This window comes from Argiope bruennichi, chromosome 3 (assembly GCF_947563725.1).
Source record: "Argiope bruennichi chromosome 3, qqArgBrue1.1, whole genome shotgun sequence".
Classification (NCBI taxonomy): domain Eukaryota; kingdom Metazoa; phylum Arthropoda; class Arachnida; order Araneae; family Araneidae; genus Argiope; species Argiope bruennichi.
Window position 1 is genome coordinate 36,612,217 of NC_079153.1, and position 22,574 is coordinate 36,634,790.

General features: G+C 30.5%; 1 protein-coding gene across 1 annotated transcript in view; it reads right to left on the minus strand.

Moving 5' to 3' along the window:
- LOC129964060 (b(0,+)-type amino acid transporter 1-like) overlaps positions 1–22,574 on the minus strand; it is an 88,345-nt gene that overhangs the window by 41,146 nt on the left and 24,625 nt on the right. Inside the window, exons 2-3 of the mRNA XM_056078733.1 lie at positions 1,450–1,632; positions 278–379 (exon numbers count right to left, since the gene is read on the minus strand). Of these exons, the coding sequence (XP_055934708.1) occupies positions 278–379; positions 1,450–1,632 (285 nt within the window). The remainder of the gene's footprint in view (positions 1–277; positions 380–1,449; positions 1,633–22,574) is intronic.

A 22,574-nucleotide genomic window follows, 5' to 3' on the forward strand; every position in this document is an offset into this window, starting at 1 on the left:
GATCATATAGTTCAATCGGCATAAAAACAACTTTAAAACCATTGTTACAAATGTCCACCAAAAAACAAATAAATTGATCAGATAAATTACACTGTTTGAAGGGGGAAATATAAAACCTAACATGAATATATTCTGCTTTAAAATCTGTGTAGTAAAAATAGCAATCTCAGTCACAAGTATGTACGTTTCATATTTCAATCGTTAGTAGACGTTATCCTCAACATAAAAAAAAAAATAATAATCTGCAAACATGAACATTAACTGTTTTATCACTTACCCATTAAGGCAACAACGCCGCATAACGTCCATACTAATAAACTAGCTGCCACTGAACCGGAAAACCGAAGAACACCTTTGGGTGATATAAAAATGCCAGAACCTAAAATAAAAAAAGAAATCAGGGCTTTTAATAAAGCTTTTTAACAATGCTTGCAATACCAATTCATAAAATACTGGTCAATGGCGGAATTAGATATTTTGCGATGCATTTTTAACTTAGTCAAAATGATAATAATTTATTTTACTAATTTTGTGAAATGCTTATATTTACTTTTTCATATATATAAATTGTGTAAAAAATTACTGAAGTAATATAATTTTTGAAAACTTCACTATAATTATTAGTTAATGATTTTCTTGTTTACAAATATAAGCATTTAATTATTATGAAAGATTATCAAGAAACAAGGTTATACGCTATTTGAAACTTTAAAAAAAATGAGCTTTTACAAACCTTGTTTAGTTAAATATAAAATAATTATTTAATGAATAATTAATATTGTAATATATAATAAAAATTACTTATACTTCAATTAATGATTTTAATAATACGTGAAATAAGTGCAATCCTAATATTTAATAATCCCAAAACTAATATTTATTAAAAAGTTATTTGACAGCTATAAACATTTTTCAATTGATCTATTTACACCCAACCCCATTCCTTCAGTCCAACGGCCCACCACGATAATTATTGGTTTATTTAAAAATTTAACTATTTAGAAATCAGCCACTAATACAAATGAAAAATTCCTTTACGTAAAAGAATTTTGACAAAATGATTTAAAAATATTCTCTTTTTGTGTGAGGTCCAGCAATAATATTAAAACCAGAATTTTTTTTAGCATTAGAGCATAATATATTGAAATAATCTTTAACTCCTAAAGCTTCTTTGTTAAAATAGTTTTTTTTGAGAAAAATATTTATTCTGAAAGAACATGGATTTAAAATAAATATTCTTGTAGAATATTAGACAAACAAAAGTCATAAAAATATGATAATTATAGAATGTTATAAAAATATGATAATTATAGAATGTTTTCAAAAATAAGCTCTACGAACATACGTATGTTATTTTAAAATGAATTTACCACGAAAGATGTTACTACCTCTGCAAAAAGGTTGCTTTTTTCAATTCTTTGATTTTAAAGGAAGTTTAAAAGAGTGTACCTATCATGCAGCCAACAATGAGCAGGACGGCACTGAAAAGGCCGACTTCCCTCTTGAGCTTGTTGCCATCTTCCTGTTCGGCCAGAACTTTCTGAATTTTGCCTCCATCTTCCACTGGACTCTTCAAGTTTACCTCTTCTTCGTCGTTAACCGCTGAACCGGATCGAAAACGACCCAAAACGCCTAGAAAAACAATAAAAGATAAAGATATTTTCATATTTTACGGCTGGCAGATCTGCGTAGAAAATTATCGTCTGATTTACAAACGGCTTTTGTTTTAACCTCCTCAGAGAGAGAAAGAAAAATGTTTTAACAATTTTTCTTATTCTGATTCGTTTTATTTAGAAAGGAAATTAGAAGTTTTGAAACAGAATTGAGTCAGAAAATTTTGAATTCATTCCCTTAAACTTTTATTTAATAAACCTTGATTGTTTTCCTTCGAATAATTTTAGTTAAAAAATTGAACGCACACGCACGCTTATCTTCCTGAAAAGAAGAAAGAGCACAAACAAAGATATATATTCAAAAATTAACATTTTCGCTTATTTATAAAATTTTGAAATACCAAATATAGTACTTGTAACAATTTACATACCTAAGTCAGAGACATACATTTAAAATAATAAAAACCAATTTCAAATTTAGAGTCAAAACGTCCGAGTTTGAATAGTTTTAGTGTTCGATTCTATTGCTCTAAAAAGAATCATATTAAGAGTTTTAAGATATTATTATGTAGCAAATAATGATACAATTATCACATTAAATATGTGTTTTACATTAAAAATATTAAATTTATCCTAGTTGACAAGAAAATTTCCCAATTCATGTTCATTAATCATTAATGCAGATGCTAAAACAGCCGTGGTAACTTTTAATTGATGAGAAAATCTTCAAAAACATGTTGCTAATTTAAAGTTATAAAGTTAGGATATGCATCGTTAAAAATCAGCTCAAAATAAGATAATAAATGCGATTAAAAGCAAGAACGATAAACAGCCTATAGCATCACAACAATGCTTAAGCTTGTAACAATACATTCACCTATCTGGCAAATCTCTAATCAGCACACTCAGATTAGTACCCATAACAATAAAAATGAGTTTTCATTGTACAAATCAAAATCGTTTGCGAGAAATAATTAGCATACTCAGGAGTAACAGTTAATTATGAATTTTGCGTGGCATAACACGTACATTCACACACACATATTAAATTATGATAGAATAATTCTAGATAAAATAATATAATTCTATTTCGAATGTCTTTTACACCACAGTATTTCTGGTCTTTTTGTAACTGTCTTCATTCACCGATGATAAAAAGATATCAGATTAAATGTTCTTAAAATATTTTCATTATGAAACTCCTAGCTTTCTTCCATTAATGTTAAAAATATGGAATGCTTCTCTAAAATTTTACTATGAAACAAAAACAAAAATTCCAGGCATGTCAAATCCCAAATCAGTACAATAATATCTCTTTTTTCATGAAATTTTTACTGAGTTGGCAACACACGCATCATTACAAGAAATAAATAATTTGTAAACAGCATTTCCGTGGCTAAAGAAACACTGATTACAGCAATTCAGAGAAATTTTGCTCAATTTGTAGCTTTTCTTCATGTTTTCTTCGTCTTGGATTGTTCTCTAAATAAGAAATGCATCATTTATCATGAAATGCATCTGTTTCTAACTGTCAAAATAACTTCCAAATTATTCAACACTGACGATGATTCATTGTAGTTTATGAATGACCCGGATGGATTACGTGACCTTATTTGGACGAAGCAGCTGCCGGGCCCATGTAACAGTCGAACATAATATTTTTTATCAGTCCAGCTTGTGCTATGGTAAGGAGAAACTTAAACCAACCACCTGTTGTTACATAATCATCCTCATCTTCAATTTCTATTAATCTTTTTTTTTTTAATTTGCTAACTGATACCCTGAAAGGTGAGGTTAAAAACCTGTCTAAATATGTCACAACGATCTATTTAAAATTAACCTTATTATCATTAATTATACCTTTTTCATTGGCATATAATCTTTTCTAACCTTCAAATGCATATATGAATCAGAATTTTAAAGTAAGAAAAAAATAATATAAACACAAAATGCAACAATTATCTGCTTCTTCAGCTCACCCATAGAGCTAATCAGTATCTCAGCTCTGTCAGCTCACCATGCATTCGATAATTACAGAATAGAAAAATAATTTTTAAGACAATTGATATAAATTTCTAAATTAGCAGAAATAAAAATTCTAATTTTTATTTTTTATCTTATAAAAAATTGGAGAGAATATATGTTGAAGAAATAATATTTTTATAAACATAATGAAACAATATGCTGATTTAATTTAAACTGTTACACAGATTTTCTTTAAAATTTTGATAACAAATTGCTTTTAAGAATGAGAAAGGTTTTAGAAACGGTTTTGTAATAATAAAAAAGTAAATAATTTTTTTAGTTATGATTAAAAAAACTACGTTTTAATACACAAAAGTGATATTCTTTAGTTCTGCTATTCTTTACCGACAAAATGTTAAATATATTTTAAATAATTTTATGTGCTTTCGAATTACAACCCGCAAATTTAATTTAATTAATTCTTTAAAAATCGTAGTTAAATTAGACGATAAATCGGTTTTTGCAATTTTTAAAATTCGTTTGCTACGAGTTTCAATTTATTGAGAAATTATAAGAGTTGTTAAGATAATGACTAGATTTTCTATTACAATATTTTATACAAATATAATTTTTTACATTAAAAATATATTAAGTTATTTTTAATAAATGCTTTTATTTATGTGCAAAATGAGAGTCTGTAGAGTGTTCATATTAAATATATTTTTATTCTTCCGTATATGGCATTGGCACCATGCAGTCTTCAAGAATTGTTATGATACGCGATCCTTGTTACATTTTAAGTACAGTAAATTCTCGATTATCAGTAGCTCTTAATTCTAAAATATTGTTTAAAAGAACTTCAACCTCTTATTTAAAAAGAAAAAATATGCGCGTATTCTAATACATACACTGATTATTATTATTGTTAGTGCAAGTCGTCAAACTTGCCGATTGATTCCCCCCCCCCCATATATACAAGTCAATAAACTTGCCGATTGATATTTTTTTTTTTTTTTCCCTTTTATGCAAGTCAACAAACTTGCCGATTGATATTTTTTTCCCCCTTTTATGCAAGTCAACAAACTTGCCGATTGATTTTTTACCCATATATACAAGTCAACAAACTTGCCGATTGATTTTTTTCCCCTTTTATGCAAGTTAACAAACTTGCCGATTGATTTCTTTTTTCCCCATATGCGTCAACAAACTTGCATATACGGATATCTATTGCTTATTAAGTATAAATATACATATAAGTTTAAACATACCAGACGTCCTTATATTTAAAATAGTATCCTCTTTTAAAAGTAAAATAGAAAATAGAAACGGCTTTGAAAACTGTTACAAGCTATAGTATTTTCAATTTTCACAAACACTTTTTTTCAAAACCGAAGCAACAGAAAGCAAATATTGAATTTTCATGTTACTTAATCAATGCACTATTTACATAGCTGGCTCTGCTATGTTTACATCAGCAAACATAAGTAAAGAATCAGTTGCATCTAAATTTCTTAGACTAAACTAAGCATTACGTTGCCAATTTTATTAACTTTAATATTGCATCTTATTTTAAAAACAAATAATGATTCGCTGACAGATAACTGTTAGCGGGCTTGTAAAATGCCATAAGTCACAACACGACAACAAATAAGGATATTTTCAAATTCATGTTTTTACAGAAATAAAAATAATCGGAAAAATCTTTAAGGGGGAAACTCTCACGTACATTATATTATAAGTATTTCATCGTATGTAACCAATTTGATTAAAATTAAATAAATCAGTTTTTCCAGTTTTTAATTGGTGTTATTTGCCATAAACCAGAATAAGTTTGGTTTAATAAAATATAGTTTTATACAATAGTTTTTACAATTTTCTTTTAATGCTTTAGAATAATAGTGTTAAATTAAATTCCTAAAGAAATTTAATCAAATCTTCATCCCTTCCAGATGCGCAAGCCTATGTACTTTTTATTATGTGAGAACATGATGTTTTTGAAACCCAAAATGCACGGGCAGAAAACTGGCGATTTATCGATTTTGAGGTACCGATTGGCGATTTATCGTCTTGTACCCGATTCTCCTGTCTGCCCAATATGGATAGTGCCGCAAGAATTTATTTCCCGAAGAAGCAAGTGATACAGCGAGGGGAGTATAAAAAGTTATATATATATTTTTAGGCGGCAAAAAAAATTTTGGAACTCGAACGATTTTGAGATGGAAAAAAAAGCCATTGTTTTCTAAATATCGACACATGCGTAATCTGATAGTCACGTGATTGCTTTACGTGTAAACTGGTTTTTCGAAAAAATTCCGGCCTCGAGAAAAAATTTTAGGACTCGATTGATTTTGAGATGGTCAAAAACCATTGCTCTTCTAAATGTTGAAGATTGCAAAATTCTTATTGACATGCGAGAACATGATGTTTCTCTGTCGAATGATATCACGTGACTTAAACAATATTCTCACGTAACTTGAAATTTGAGACAGCAAACTTCATTTTATATTATATATATATATATATATATATATATATATATATATATATATTATATATTCTAGTAATCGAATCTCCAGAGTTTGAATTAAGTTTTTATATTACAGATAAAATGAGGAACACCTATTGGCGTCTCTGAATTTTATTGAAGTAATTTCAAAATATTTAAAATTATATACGTTTTAGAAATTAATAAAAAAAATTCTGAACAAAGCTATGATATCATTCTGAAATTTTTTATCAGATTTTGATGATTCAGTATATATATTTTACTCTTAACCCTTATTTCCCCCTTTAATTTTCACGATTCCTATTTAAAAGAGAAATGATAACAGAACTTCAAAAATAGTGGGGAGGGATTACTACTGACATGTGTTGACATACTAAGGACTAATCAATCAGATTTTCGAGCCTCATTAGCATCCAACTTATCTAATTAATTTGCTTTAGTTTATATGACATGGATTATGTAACGCACTAATTCGATTAATATGTTTCATCTCTTGTTGAAAAGTTTGAATCAGATACGATTGCAATAAAAGTCGTTCTGCATTTTTAATAATTAATATAAAAAAAAACTTTCTTCTATACTTTCAAGCATCGAAAATACATGATTTAAATCAGTTATTAATTATTTGAATTTTCATCTTATTTTCAAGGCTGCTATCTGAAAAACAACTACTAATCGGCTTATTTTTTCTTAAAAAAAATTTTTTTTTTAAATAGAGTAAATTAATGTTTTATTTTTTTCACTTTGTATATGAAAATAGTGTTTTAAATTCGATGCGATGGTTTAAATTTAGAAAATTATTTGGATGTTAGATATCACCACACACACACACACACACACACACACACACACACACACACACACACACACACGATATTAATCAGTTATTAATTATAGCCGCAGTTAGCATGAATAATAACCGATTAATCAATTTATTGTAGAACATCTACATTTATACTTTTCCCCTATACCCTTAAATTACGTATTCGTTTCTTTACAATATCGAATGCTTATATAAGTCCGCTTGTAAACTTGATCCATGGGTGAAAATTAAAACACTCTTCTCGAAGGTCAATTTCTATACATTCAGAACCGCATAAGCACACCTACAGAGGCAGTTCAAAAACCTGGTTGTGTTTTCAAGAATGTGTGTGGGTTTGACCATTTCCCGTGGGTCATAGTTTATAGCATCCTTGAACAGAAATGAACTTGATAGAAGGAGGCATTAATCAATGATTTTAGTGTTAAGGTCTCCTGTTTCATAATAGCAAGATCACATGTTCAGAGCGTGCTACATCGCCCTTCAATACTTAATATAGGGTTAGAGAAGTTGAAGGGCAAGTGAAAAAAAAATGACAACTTGTAATTAAAAAAAAATATTTAAAAAAATAAAACAACAGCAACAATATGATGTTTTGATATTGAACTTCAAATCATTAGGACGCTACCAATCATTTTTTTTTTTTTTTTTTTTGCTAAAAGAAGTCTGTCATCTGGCACCTGCTGCTTGTTTTGTAAGGATATAAAACTTGCTTTGATTGGCAAAAATACGAGCAGCCCATTGTTTAATAGAAATAGATACCAAGCAATATCGACGCTGAACTGAGAAAACGCACACGTAACTAAAGGATGAAGTTATCATTTATTCACCAGACATTGGTAATCACATTCCTTCCATATTTAATTCTTATTTTTTGTTAAAAGATGATTATTCATTATCCGAGAACATCCATCTGTAGCCATAATATTTCTGTATGATATTAACAAAGGATAACCGAAAACTATTCATATTTCAATTTGAAGTTATAAGTATTCATAAGTATTACAAATTATTGCGTATATGCGTTTATTTAAATGTTAAGGTATCCAAGTAAGTTTGGAGAGAATTTTTCAAAAATTTCTTTTAACGTTTATTTGATGTTTTTTTTTTATTAATATAAGGTTTAGTTTAGTTTAGTTATATTAACGTCCTGTTGTAAAGCAACACTAGGGCTATTTTGGGACGGACCTCGTAATTTTGAACCGCGGTCAGATGACGAGGACGACACCTGAGCTGGCACCCCCTTCTCCACGCCACACCACACCAGCGGGAGGACGTTTGGCATGACGGATTTAACGTGCAACAGACCCCCTTACACGACGGTTCTTCGGTGGAATTGTGTCTCGAACCTGAAACCCTATGGCTCACAAGCCGAGACCTTACCACCAGGCCACCGCGGCCTCTATTAATATAAGGATAAAATGATGAACGAAAGTGAAACTATTTAAATATGTACACAACGTTTGAAGGAAAGCTCTATTTTGATGTAAATTTCAGCATTTATTTTCAAAAACTAAGATTTCCAGAAAAAAAAAATTGTTACAATTTTCCATTTTTTTTTTTTTTTTTTTTTGCAACGTTACATATGTTACATGTTAGAGTGTAATGAACCACTATTTATGAAATATATTCAAAAATAAAATTTTTGTGTGTAGTGTAATATATGAATTTACTATCCATCTATGAAATTTTGGAACTTTTTCAACAATATTTACATTAAAGAATCATAAAACCACTTCTAAAGTATTGAACATCAAGTTCATACTTCATTAGATTCTGCATAACATAACGAGCATTAATTATAAATTTCATTAAGATATCTTGATTATGTTTTGAGATACGACGCTAATTGTACAGTAGAATTATGAAAAAACTCGTTCTTCCAAAAATGCATTTAAAGCTTTTAAATGCTTATAAATAAGCATGCTTTACATATCAATAGTTTGCTGTGACTTGGCTTCTAACTAACAAAGATAAAATAAATATATCATTGGAAACAGAAACGTACCTATTTCTTTATGCAAAATAATAATAATAAACGAAAATGCGAATTTTTATCCAAATTCCGGTTTTTAACCTAGTCGGATACCTTAATCATGTTAATTTAAATTATTTTACAATAAATCTGGAACATTTTTTTAAAAAAATTTCTTTATGCAAATCTTTCCTCTTCAAAATTTTGGCTCTTGCATTAAATATTATTATAACAATGAAAGTAATTTATTAATAATAGTAGTAAAAATACGACAATATTCATTTGATATTTTACGAATTAACTTTTTACTGAAAAAATTAAAGCTGCCCTAAAAAAAGTTAATAAAATAGTAAAGACACTTTACACGAAAGGGACGGCAATTATGAAGTCATTGAACTATAAATGAGCACAAAACGATTTAACAGAAATTTCTTTCTTCACTTTTTAGGGACTGGCAATCATGGCAAATTCAGTTTTGGTCCAATGCCAAGATCCACTGTCAAACACGTGCCAAAAGTCGGCCTGCTTGAATCAATCGATGAGTAAGATGGAATGACACGACGGAGATCCCTATTTTCGCTCTAAAAGATGTCAACTTCATAACATTCTCAGCTGAATAGCAGTTGCTAAGGTCTTACTATGGACTTTCAATATTAACTATGAAATAAAGCTTGGAGAAAATTTCGAGATGCAAGTGTTAAATAATAAGAATTTTTTTTTTGGTGGAAAGTCAATCTCATTCGTTTAATTTTTTTGTGACAGCACTTCAGTGTAAATCTGAAAGAAGATGTATATATGTACATGTATTAGTAAAATGCATATGTATAAGCCATAAATAATGCTCGATTTTTTTTTTCACTTTACCAGCTAAAGAGCAATTTTCTGAATTTATTTTTAAGGAATTTTGTTTTTGTTTCTAATGGCACTTGTCATAAAGCCCACAGACTTTAGAAGTCAGTGATTTTAAGCCAAGGGTGCGTCTCTTGCTTTTCAGTAGCGCCATCTAGGGCCAAGAGTTCGACTTAGCTACACACACGTCACAACCCTTTTTTACAGGGCGGACTTCATTCACTTCATTCAGACCTGAATCAGAGAACGGTCACTCCTGATCCAGTACCCCCGGTGGTATTACTTTGGTATTACCGGACTTATTTGGTGGTATTACATGATTTTGTGACCACGACATATTTATACATGCGCCAGCCACCGCACACACGGAGAGTCTTCGGCCGGAGGGGTTTGAATTCGCAACCCAAGGGACGCGAATCCAACGCCCAACCAACCAGGCTATCCCGGCCCTCAAAGAATTCTGAAATGTCGAAATACCTTTAATTGTGAATACCCGGTATAGCAGTAAAAAATTGCGCATTGTACTGTATAATCATCTTTGTGAAGTGAAAAGGTGAAAATATGCATATTTTCTCCTACATGCTAATGTTTTTACATTCTCGTATACGAAATTATGCAGCGAAAATTTTGCAACCGTTAAAAAATTAGATCCAGAGATTTTGAATAATCTTGACTTACTTCAGTCTAAAATGCAAATTTCACTCTGTCTGTGAACTCTGTAACTCAAAAATGTTCTGCACTAAAGGGAATGAAATTTGATGTATGACTAATACCAAATTTGTAAATTTTTATTATATTTCAGTCGAAATCCATTGAAGGAAAATCTGCTTGTGCGCAAAGAAACACAATAATTAAAAAAAAAAAAAAACAGAGTTAGCTGGATGAAATTTTGAATAATTTAATCAATAATGCAGATGTATACAAATTTTGGTTTAAATGCTTCAAAGACATGGTCATATGCCAGCCGATTTATTCGTATGCATGCGAACGAGATAATTAAATTATGCAACGATTTATATAAATAAAATTTGATGTCCTTTTGTAACCAAAATTGACGACGACGAGTAGATTTTGATGGAAGAACTCTATCAAATTTATTGATTGAGTTTTTGGCTTCTAAGAACCTCTACTTCCTAAACTAAACATTTTCCAGATGTCTTAATTATCATGATTCTAAATTATAATTAATTCTTAGTTGCGTGACCAAAATCGTTGATTTGACCCTATCGATTAAAACATTCAAAATGGAAGACGTCCAAATTTCAAGACACTATTTAATGAGTCACAACATTCGAAAGTTAGGTGGGATGAGGAGGTTCTTTTTATGAACTAGCCGTGACCTTGAAGAGTTTGCTTCCTCTTTTCGTATTCCTATCATTTAGGGGATGCCAACTTTTATTTTTAAAAAAAATGTTTTATTGTCTAAGTATATAATAAAGTAACGATTCGCAAAAGAAAAAAAAGGTAGGGGGGAAAAAAAACAACAGGAAGATACACAGGGAACCTTAATTAACGAGCATAATTCGTTCTCTAATCTTGCTCTAATGCGAAACACTTGCTAAGCGAATCAATTTTTTTTTCAATAAGAACCCATATAAATAGGTCTATTACGAAAAAAAAAAAAGATACACTGAAACATATTTACGTTAATGTAATTTATTATTTATAATGTATGCTTTTTTTCCCTTTTTTTTTAAACACAAAAAAAAGAGTAATTTTTATTTATAAGAAAGTTACATTTGTCGTTGGCTGCGCTTCAAAATTTGGCGAATATTAGACGCAGCATTATCGTTAAATGAAATTGTGCGCATAGCTATTGCCTTATTCGGGTGATGTTTCTCAACATGTAATAGTTTCTTTCCCATGCTTTCTGCATCTCCCTTATTTCTTTGAAAGGTTGTTCCATTCTTGAGTTTATTATTTTTTTCTTTTCCTGATCAAATTTTTTCCATAGCTTTCAGGACAAAGAATAGAGCTTCATAAGTACTACGATAATTCTGATTATAATTTTTTCAACAACTAATCGATGTCTTTGCTATCTCCCCTTTTGCTCTATAATTTTAACCAGAATTGCAATACTGTCCATTAAGGTTTCACAAGCACTTTCTCAACCTATCGTAAACGCGTTCGACAACGCTATCCGACCAAAACTTTTTTCATGCAGATATAAGGGTTCTCTTCAAACAAGCGCTCAACACAGACTAATACAGGTCAATACAACAAATGTGTCTTCTGTCACTCGTTCTCCAAAACATCGCTCGTTAAGGGATTCACTTTTTTTACATTTTGTTTTTCTCGTTATGCGAGTCACTTTTTTTACATTTTGTTTTTCTCGTTATGCGAGTCACTTTTTTTACATTTTGTTTTTCTCGTTATGCGAGTCACTTTTTTTACATTTTGTTTTTCTCGTTATGCGAGTCACTTTTTTGCATTTTGTTTTGCTCGTTATGCGATTCACTTTTTTGCATTTTGTTTTGCTCTTTATGCGATTCACTTTTTTGCATTTTGTTTTGCTCTTTATGCGATTCACTTTTTTGCATTTTGTTTTGCTCTTTATGCGATTCACTTTTTTACATTTTGTTTTTCTCGTTATGCGAGTCACTTTTTTGCATTTTGTTTTGCTCTTTATGCGATTCACTCATTGCGAGAGGTGCTCCTAGAGCGAGGCATGATATAATCTTATAATTATAAAAGTAAATATGTATCCATAGATATAATCTGATAATTACATCTTTAACAACAGATTCTTTAAAATCTTACCGGAATCAATATTTCATTTCGAAATAATTTTGTATTTAGCTCTATTGACAGTTGTTTTGACCAGATCATGTCTTAAATACATTTTTATACGTCTAGAAAAAGTAAATAAATGCGAAGGTAAAAACTGAAAGTAAAAGGAGGAGAGGGGGAGTTCAGAAAAATATGTTAGATAATGGTTGGAAAAAATCAGTCGAGTCTATTATAGCATCTATCAAAAAGATCTAAAGTTATTTAACACATTACATAAGTTCAAAACAATGTCCCTGCTTTTACAACATCACAACGTTTCTAAGACCCGCTATAAAAAATATAATGCCATCTAAAAAGACATAGAGCATAAAAATATGTGACTAATCCTACGCGATTTGTAACCGAAAGATATATATATTTTTAAACCTTATGAGCTTTGAGAAAACTATTATCGAAACACGATATTTTTAAATTTGTTTTTTTTACAATGGAATCATATTTTGTAAGACGCATTTTGCAATAAAAGTAATCGTCAATTCACATTCTTGAGTTCTACAATATGACACGTTTTGAGTTTAGCTTTGTAGTATAATGAAAATAATTATATATCCACTTTGAAATAGTACTTCCGTTAAAAGATTTGATACAGATTTCAATTCTGATGTAAAAACAATACACCAAGTTTCATTTGTATAGGCAGTTATGGTGCAGTCTACATTTTGATAGATATGTTCAATATCTGATACAAATCCACAACAAAAATGTAAAGACCACATTATAAAATCTTATTAATTAGCTCGTCTTGTTTTAATGTTATTATATTCATATACAATGAACAGACTGAAAGATGTAATTTCCGAAATGTTCTTTTTTTTGGGGGGGGGGGCAGGAGGAGGGTTTCGAATGTCAATGTGAAAATTGATTTCATCAGAATCAGGTAATTAAATTTTTTGATAAATACAATGCTGTCTACTTTGCATACCTTTTATGCGAAAAACTAAAACGCTGAGTTGAAATCAATAACATAAGTTTTAATGGCAGGAAAAAAATTTATTACAATTAAAAAAAATCCCGAATTCAATATAAGTAAATGATCATATGCTTTTAATTCTATCTTTTGAGATTTTCAAATAAAATAATAAAATTTAAAACAACGATAACCAGTATACTCTGATTCGTTGACAAATTCTAAGGAACGATTAAATATGCAAACAAAGCTTAATACAGCGTATTAGCATAAGAGAATTTTTTGAAATACAGATGGTCATAAAAATACTTAGCCAATACATGGACCTCTAGAGGTCAGTATATTCAACCGAAAGAGATGAGATTCCAGATATAGTTAGTTATTCAGAGATATGAACTCGGAATTCTGAGTATGCGTGAACGACAACAAAGAACTTTAATGGTTACCGTTATGAGTACAGAAACTCGGAATTTTAGAATGAAAATTCTCTCTTTTTATCTTGTCGCATAATTTCTGCTATTATCTGCTCAGCATTTGCAAATACCTAAAGAGCTTTGGAATAGTACGCGTATCTCAAAAAACGTGTAGGTCACACACGTAAAAAAAAAAAAAACCTAGCTCAGTGAACTTTTCGCCCCCTCAAAAAATGGCATTAAGAAATTATGCAGTAACTGGATAGTGAGAAGCTGTCGTAGAGCATGTTGCAAACCAAGTTTGTGTCGCTTCCTGAAAGAAGTACGAGCTGGGAACAATTCTTTCTGCAATGTCCCATCACATAGTAACGTTTAGAGTCCAATAAAGTATTAATGTCTGCCCAGTGCATCAATATTCTCACCCCACTTCTTATCGGTGTTCTAAGCTGAATATCTGGTGAACGGCTTTCTGTGATTGGTATGCTACCTCTGTCATATGCTACTTTTCTCATGTACTTTTAGAGTGAGGGACATTCATAATTCAGTTTAGTTATATTAACATACCGTTTTAAAGCAGCACTAAAGGTATTTTGAGGACAGATCTTGACATTCTAAACTGCGGTCAGATGACGAGGACGATACCTGAACTGGCATTCCTCCTCTCCTAACTTCTTCACCACAATCAGCGAGAGGACGTTTGGCTCTAATGAATTTAACGAGCACCAGACAACAGTAAGAGAGTCTTCTCGGTGATGTGGGGTCTCAAATTTGAAACCTTCTTGTTCCGAAGTCATGATTTTACCACTAGGCCCACAGGGCGTTCATAGACATGTTCTTTGTGCACTCATAACTTGCTCATTTTTTGTGATACACGTACCCTTCCAAAACTCTTTTGGGGTTTCGTATGCGATTAGTATTTTGCGATGAAAAAAGTGGCCTTGCCATTTGAAAATTCCGAGTTTCTGTACCTATAACCGTAACCGTTAATGTCATTTAATTGCCATTCAGAGATTTTTTTTTTTTTTTTTTTTATCTTAGGGGGCACAGGGGTTGGAGAAAAAGTTTACACAGTCTAATCTCAGGCACTACGCTATTTTAGACATCTTAAAAGATTTTACGCAATTATTCTATCAATTATAGATAACTTCAATGCAGCTTCATTGAAACTTTCAACGCCATCTTCTGCGTCAAAGTGTTTCAAAAGAAACTACTGCATACGATTGTTTTTACAATAAAATAAACATATTTTCAGAAGTGAAAGTTATTCGCTTTAAAAAAAATGTTATTAACGTTTGCGTATTTTAAAACGCGAGATAAATGCGCTAAAAGAGAAAAGTGACGACTGTTACAAACTACAAACGTAAAAGCATTTTCTAAAATAACAGAAACTTTCAACCTGGGAAAAATATTGATGTCTAGCATTATGCTAGCTACTGAAAGGAGAGTACTAAAAATAGATCGCGGAAGTATGCCAAACGGGACTGGAGATGTTATTGTTTTTTATATCTCCATCACATAATTTTAAATGGAAGAATGTTTTGAAGCTCACCTAATAGCCGCAAATATTTTACATTGAAGGAACACATTATTTCTCAGCAACTTCATTTCAAAAATATTTGAAGTCTAAAAAATTATTATCCATAAATATCACCACATGATGACATATATAAAAATTATTATCCATAAATATCACCACATGATGACATATATAAAAATTATTATCCATAAATATCACCACATGATGACATATATAAAAATTATTATCCATAAATATCACCACATGATGACATATATAAAAATTATTATCCATAAATATCACCACATGATGACATATATAAAAATTATTATCCATAAATATTACCAGTATATGACATATATCTAGTAGTCCAATAAAATATAGAAAAAAATTAAAGTATTTTCGATATTATTCGGGATATATATTTCGATATTATTAAAATATTCGGGAACTTGGACTCTATAAGAATTTAACGTAGCATTAATTTTTTTTACTGAAAGTATAAAATGGTTAAAAGGATATCGATTGTTCCCAATAAAATGGGATGTTGACATTCATAAAAAAAATTTTTTTAACATAGAGCAGCTCTAACTATATTTAGGTATTTTTACGCCTCGTTTGGAAGCAACGTGATAGCTATTTTGAGATGAAACTCGTAATTTTGAACCGTGATCAGATAAAGAGTGTGATACCTGAACCATCACCCCCTCTCTAAATTTCATTTCCATTCCAATGCTCCAACCACAATTCCCATTCCTCCAATCATTTGACTTCAATGGATTTAATGTACATCATTCTGGTTCACACAGTAGCTCTTCAATATAATTGAAACTCCCCAGTCTCGAAACCCAAACCTCACCACCAGAACACAGCGGTTCTATGCTTTTAGTATAAAATCTGAAGATCGCTGTGCTCGATAATACTCTGGTTGAAAATTCTATAATTTAAAAAGAGAATGCATATTAAATTTGTACTTATTGTAAATCAGAACGTACTTCTTTTGCTTATAACATTTCTCCAAATTGCATTCCAATTATTGGAAGAAAAACACTCGCAGAATATAGTTGCATTAATTTTTGTATCAATCAAAACGAACGTTTAGGTATGAAGGTGGGAAAAAAAATTAAATTCATTCTTGGACGTATAATCTTTCTCATATATATAGAGTTATTATACAGAGTGACTACTATTAATGTCTCCAGTAGTTAATTTTTAAACCATTAGAAATAGGCATTTAGTTCTAGTAGGAAAATGCTGTAATTTTTTTTCTACATTTTATATTATCATCTGATGTGGCCCAAGTTAATAAATGCCTCCAGTAGTTAATTTTTAAACCATTAGAAATAAGCATCTAGTTCTAGTAGGAAAATGCTTTACTTTTCTATATTTTATTATTTTATGTGGTCAAACTAAAAGGCTGAAAAGTCAATAAACTAAAGGTCAATAAACTAAAAGGCTGAAAAAACTAGAAATTCTAACTTTATATACGTCTACCAGTTCTATCAGTCATATTATGTTAAATATTCTTGACACTGTAATATTTAAAAAAAAATGCATTGTCCTTCGATTAAAACTGACTTTTAAAACAGAAATTCGCTATTTACACTGAATTTTACAGATAAATTTGGAGCATCGAGAGAGTTCTTAAGGAATCGTTTACAAATTGAGATTTTGCAATGGTGTGTTTTAAAAACTTAAATAAGAATTGTATAAAAAATTTAAGTTAAATTGGTATAATTCGATCAATTTTAATTATAAAATAATGGATTTTTTTTTATTGTATGGTTTGGAATATCGACAATTATACAATAGGGCCAAGAAACCGCATAAAAAGTTAGAATTCGTAACTCTCCAGAAATGCATTTATTGACTGAAACCATATAAATTTTTTCCGTCATTTTTCCAACTGGAACTACTTGTCTATCTCTAAAAGTTGAGAAATTAGCTATTGGGTCACAATAAGAAACTGATATCTGAGTGGATCTGATATATAATGTAATACACCCTGTGTATGACATTACATATCAGACATAAAACCTAGGCATGAATTAAAAATGAACAGGTATATTGTGAATACTTGTTTGAAATGTATACAATGAAAAGTCGAAGCAATTACTTAATCACCGAGGTATTGATTTTTCCCTATTGCAGCAATCATCCATTTTTACTCCATCATTACATAAGCAATGAGAGTTGATTATTAATTTATAATTTGCAACTTATTATTGTGTTTATTAGTAGGGCACGAATTACGTTTTTTATGAACAATAAACAGTTCTGATACACAAAATATAAATCCAGTTTTATATGGTGTTATTCCTCTGTTTTCATTATAATATATCAAAAATTCTGATTCAAAATAAGGAAATATAAATAAAAAATTGCATCATTCACTAATGATCGATTAGTACTACAATATCACAAGGAAGGAAATAAACGTTTTATTTTTCCTCACACTTTCCTCAATTTAATTGGAAATTTTCACAACCAGCATCAGTTTTCAAAAGATGCTAGCTATGGTAGAATTCTTTAGAATACTTTTCATTTTTTTTAAGCTTTAAAACTATTTTTTAGAACAGGAATCTATAAATGAAAATTTACAGTTAAAAATTTTAAAATGTTCGCCACAAACACACGCAAAACTTTGTACCCATTCGCATCATGTGGAAGAAATAGAAAATTAATTCTTGTCAACAAATATTTGCTTTATTGTACGAAATAAAGTATCTCGCAATGTATACTTAATTTTCAAAAATATCACAGTGAAATAACGAATTCTTTGTTCACAATTTATAAATATATAATTTACGTACGTAATTTATATTGATTATAGTATAATGCCTACATGTGTTCGGTGTTTATGCGTTTTGTTGCTCAAATTATGCATTTTGTTGGCAATAATGACATTCAAGCAGCAGTAAATACTGTAGCAAATTGTGATGCGCGAGGATAGAACCTGGGACCTAGTGGTTCGCAGCCCAGTAACATGACCAAGATACAAAAGCAATTGCCCGGGTAGCGTAGCTGTTAACTGGGTTATAAGCTTTCACCACCAGTGAGTCGGAGGTGAGACGAACGATATGGCTGTTGAGTGGTGATGTATTAGCTGTTGATTCTAATGCGTCTGTACCCATTTGAGTAGCGCCAAGCGTTATGGCGAGCGTGTGTGGGTGAGTGAGTAGTTGATGATGCTGTTGCTGCGTCAAGTGAGTTTGGCGACTTTGGTGGCGGGTAGATGGTGCCACAACAGCTGTACGAAGGTTGAAGTTTCATCGTCCGAGGTCACCAATGTAGCGTATTGGTATGAGTGAGGATAGAACCTGGGACCTTGTGGTTCGCAGCCCAGTAACATGACCAAGATACAAAAGCAATTGCCCGGGTAGCGTAGCTGTTAACTGGCTTATAAGCTTTCACTACTATACCATTGAACAGTGAATTCCTCGCGTATATGCACCAATAATACAAATGGGTTAAATAGTTGAGCTGAACAAATATTAACGGAAAAGCCGAGAAATTCTGATTTTCAGTTAAAGCAGCAACAGTGGTCTCCTCAAAACCTTTCTCGCATATACTCTAATAAAGGTGTTATCCCAGAGAACATGCCTTGCATAAAATTGGCGTGTAATAGTTATGAAATGAATTTAGCATTTTTACGGAATCTACCGTGTTATCTTTGGCGAGTTATTTGGCGATTAATCCATGGTATGTAATTAAAAGTATTCGAAAATCAAATTTGCGTTTTAGACGTGTTTTTCCCAACTGATTGTAACAAAAATTTGATACAATACTACATTTGTAGTCACAAAATTCGATAGCAAATTTGATGTATTTAAATTATTGTGGCTTTGAGTTATCACGTTTACATGTTTCTGAACGTACAGACCGACATGTTAATTTAGATGTTAATTTTGTTTATTGAATTTTATCTATCTTGCTTTCTATGTTTTGTAGTTATCGTGTTAAATTATATTCGAGCATTCGTGTAAACATACTTCCTCTGAGCGGATTTTCCCAAAATATGTTAGAAATCTAAAATTTGGCATGAAAACCGTATCCACATTTCATACATCTAGCTCAAAGCGTTTTTGATTTTTCTTTGTCACAAACACACAGACGGATATTTTCTAAAACTGTTTTTCGAACTCAGGGTGGTCTAAAATGTGGAGATTCGTCAAAATCTCGAGTTCGAATTTTTTGACGATTACTATACTTTCTCTATACTACGTGTAAAAGAAAGTAAATACCAGAAAAGGTAGCCAAATGTGTGAAAATTGTCTATCTTCTGTAAAGGATGATTATAAAATGCGAGAACAATTTTTTTTTATACACGACTTTCATAGCAGAAAATTGTCAGTGAATAAATATTTTTCTTGCATTCACTTATAAACATGAACATTTTTTGTTCTTATATCAGTAAAATTTGCAAAGGAAATTTATTGACTTATACTAATTTTCTGTATCTCTGATCGGTGCTTGAGAAGGCTATCAAAATATGCATACTATCCCTGAAAATTACAATGAAACATTAACAAAAAGACAGAATTAAAAAAAAGTAATCATAATTTTATGAAAATCTTCACAATATTAACTAGAAAAAACATGAATCCACAATGTTAATAATCAATCACATTCATTTACGAAATCTAACAAAGTTTTAATTCATCATAAAAATCCACTTTTGCATAAATCATTGCAAAACGAACACTGATGAATGAGCTAAATGCAATACAGTTTAACATGTGCTTGTGAAACAATTGTTTCAAAAGTTTGCTGGAGCTGCTATGAGAGCTAAAGAACGAGTCTACTGCGAAAAGGTAAGTTTTGATGCCAACTACAGGACAAGATAATTTATATGGTACCTAACAACAGATGAATGAGTAATACAAACAACAATTGAAATTTTATTCTTAAATCCAATAAAAATAATACAAACAAGTTGGCATCGGTTGCAATGGCAATCTGTTGCTGCATGGTGCCATCTAATTTTAAATTCTTTGTTTCGAATGCTCATTCGTCTACAGATTTTATTCTTTTCTTAAATGAAGTATTACATTACACCAGGTTATACGATAGAATATGAAATACGAATCGGAAACATACATCTATGAAATTTTTAATCAATGTTTCTTCTACAAGTCTCTAACTTTCATAATCGAGAGGTAGGAGTTAAAATTTCAAGATATTTGTAAATGCCAGCTGGAAACGGAAATATATATTTTTTAAATAATATTAAAGATTAAAATATACGAATTTTTAAACCCTTCCATACTTATTTTCTTAAATGATCTTTATTTTTTGAAATGAAAAATAATTCCTTATTCCAACAATATAAAATTTAACTCTGGAAAAAAAAATTTTTATTCAGCAAAAAAAAAAAAAATACATATTTAAAATAATTAAGAACATGTATGAAAACAATTTTTGGGAAATGAATAGTTTTGGAAGTCATCTGTTTCCAATAGGCAAGTCATAGCGAGTATTCATAGTGAGGGTTACACCTAAGTTCACTTCCGATTATTCAACATTTTGATGAAAGTTTTATTTCTTAATTTCCTTTGCATCTTCTGACTGAATGAAGTGTTTGACACGGCGAGCAGTATTTGCAATATAATAATTTTAATTACCGAATAGCTGTATTAAGTGCAGATGTAAAAACGCCAAATAAAGCAGATAGTCTTTACAGATAGTTCTTATAGCACTTAAAAAAATTTCATATAAATAGCCATCCATAATTCATAAAATTGTGGAAAAATCTCAGATTAATCAACATATTACTTTTCTATGAATCCCAGGGCATTCGACAATATTATGGAATGAAAAAGCGGACTTGATCGCAAAATCAGTAACAGAAATCAGCCCATGCATTAAATGGATCGCATCGAAAGACATCACCTCACGCATCAAACAAATCTCAAAAAGAATAACAACAGACAGCTATAGGCAGAGCAAATATAATGAAATTCTTGGAAAAATTCCAGACATAAAAAAATATTGCTAAATGGACAAGAAATAGAAGAGAAGACATCATTTGCGCTAGAATTTTTACCAAAACACTAATCACTCCTGGCCTTCTACATCGTTTTAACCTGTCGAATTAACCAAATTGCGAAACATGCCACTCTTTGAATAATTTGGATCATATCTTACTGCACTGTCGAAAATATTCAAGCATCAGTCGTTGCCTCTGGTCGAAGTTGGGCCTCAACTCTCTTTCAACCTGTAATTTTAAACTCACGAGCAAAGAATTTGCAGATAAACGGTCTCTCCATATTTTCCTTCAATACTTGAAATTTTTTGACATTTATTAACTGGACATATTGTTGAACGCTGGGATGACAGCCTTTGTTGCTAAAAATCCCTTAACCCCCTCAATCAATCAATCAAAAAGCAATCTGCTGAAACTGTCATTTATCATATGTTTACATTTTAATGCTGCCATTCTGTAATAAGTAATAAGAACGATTTCTGTGCCACGTACGTTAGCGTTTTTTATTTATAGATTTCATTCAAAATTTATTTATCATTTGAAAAGTTAGAGAAAATTTGCTGTTTCAGAACTCTTTATCAGTCGTCCTTAAGTATGTTAAAAAAATTTTAAATTTTTTCGACAGTAGTGGTATTAGGTCTTTAACATTCCTTTAAAAAATTGATTAGATGAAAAGTGTAAGAATTTATCCGTTGACTTTGAATGTATTTATCAATGAATGGCCGAAGTAATTATGCAATCACATTATAAAAACATTTTATCAGAAGAAAATTGTACTATGCACTATGACTAATTTTAGCGTAATGTAATGAGGAGAAGTATCACTGATGTCACAGACCAAAGAGTTTCTGACTAATCAATCTATCGTAAGCTTCACTTAAAATTTATATCGGGCTTTATCATTCACTTTTTCAGAAAAAATAAAGCTTCCTTTAATACTTAGACGATAGATAGTATTATCGACTTATCAGATCGCAACTTTGGCTGCCGCCACATCTCGAATTTAAGAGACTGAATTAATCTTATATTAAGGTTAAGGAAAATACGTCATTCAATGAAAAAAAAAAGGGTCAATGGATTAGGAACTGAGAAATAAAAGATTCATTTCATTAAATTTTTTAAAACAAAGATAAAAGTGACGACCATTAAGAAGTCTCATTAACGATGTATATGATCTGATAACATTTACATACCGACGACTTGAAAACTATTAACCATATTAAGATTTTCGTCA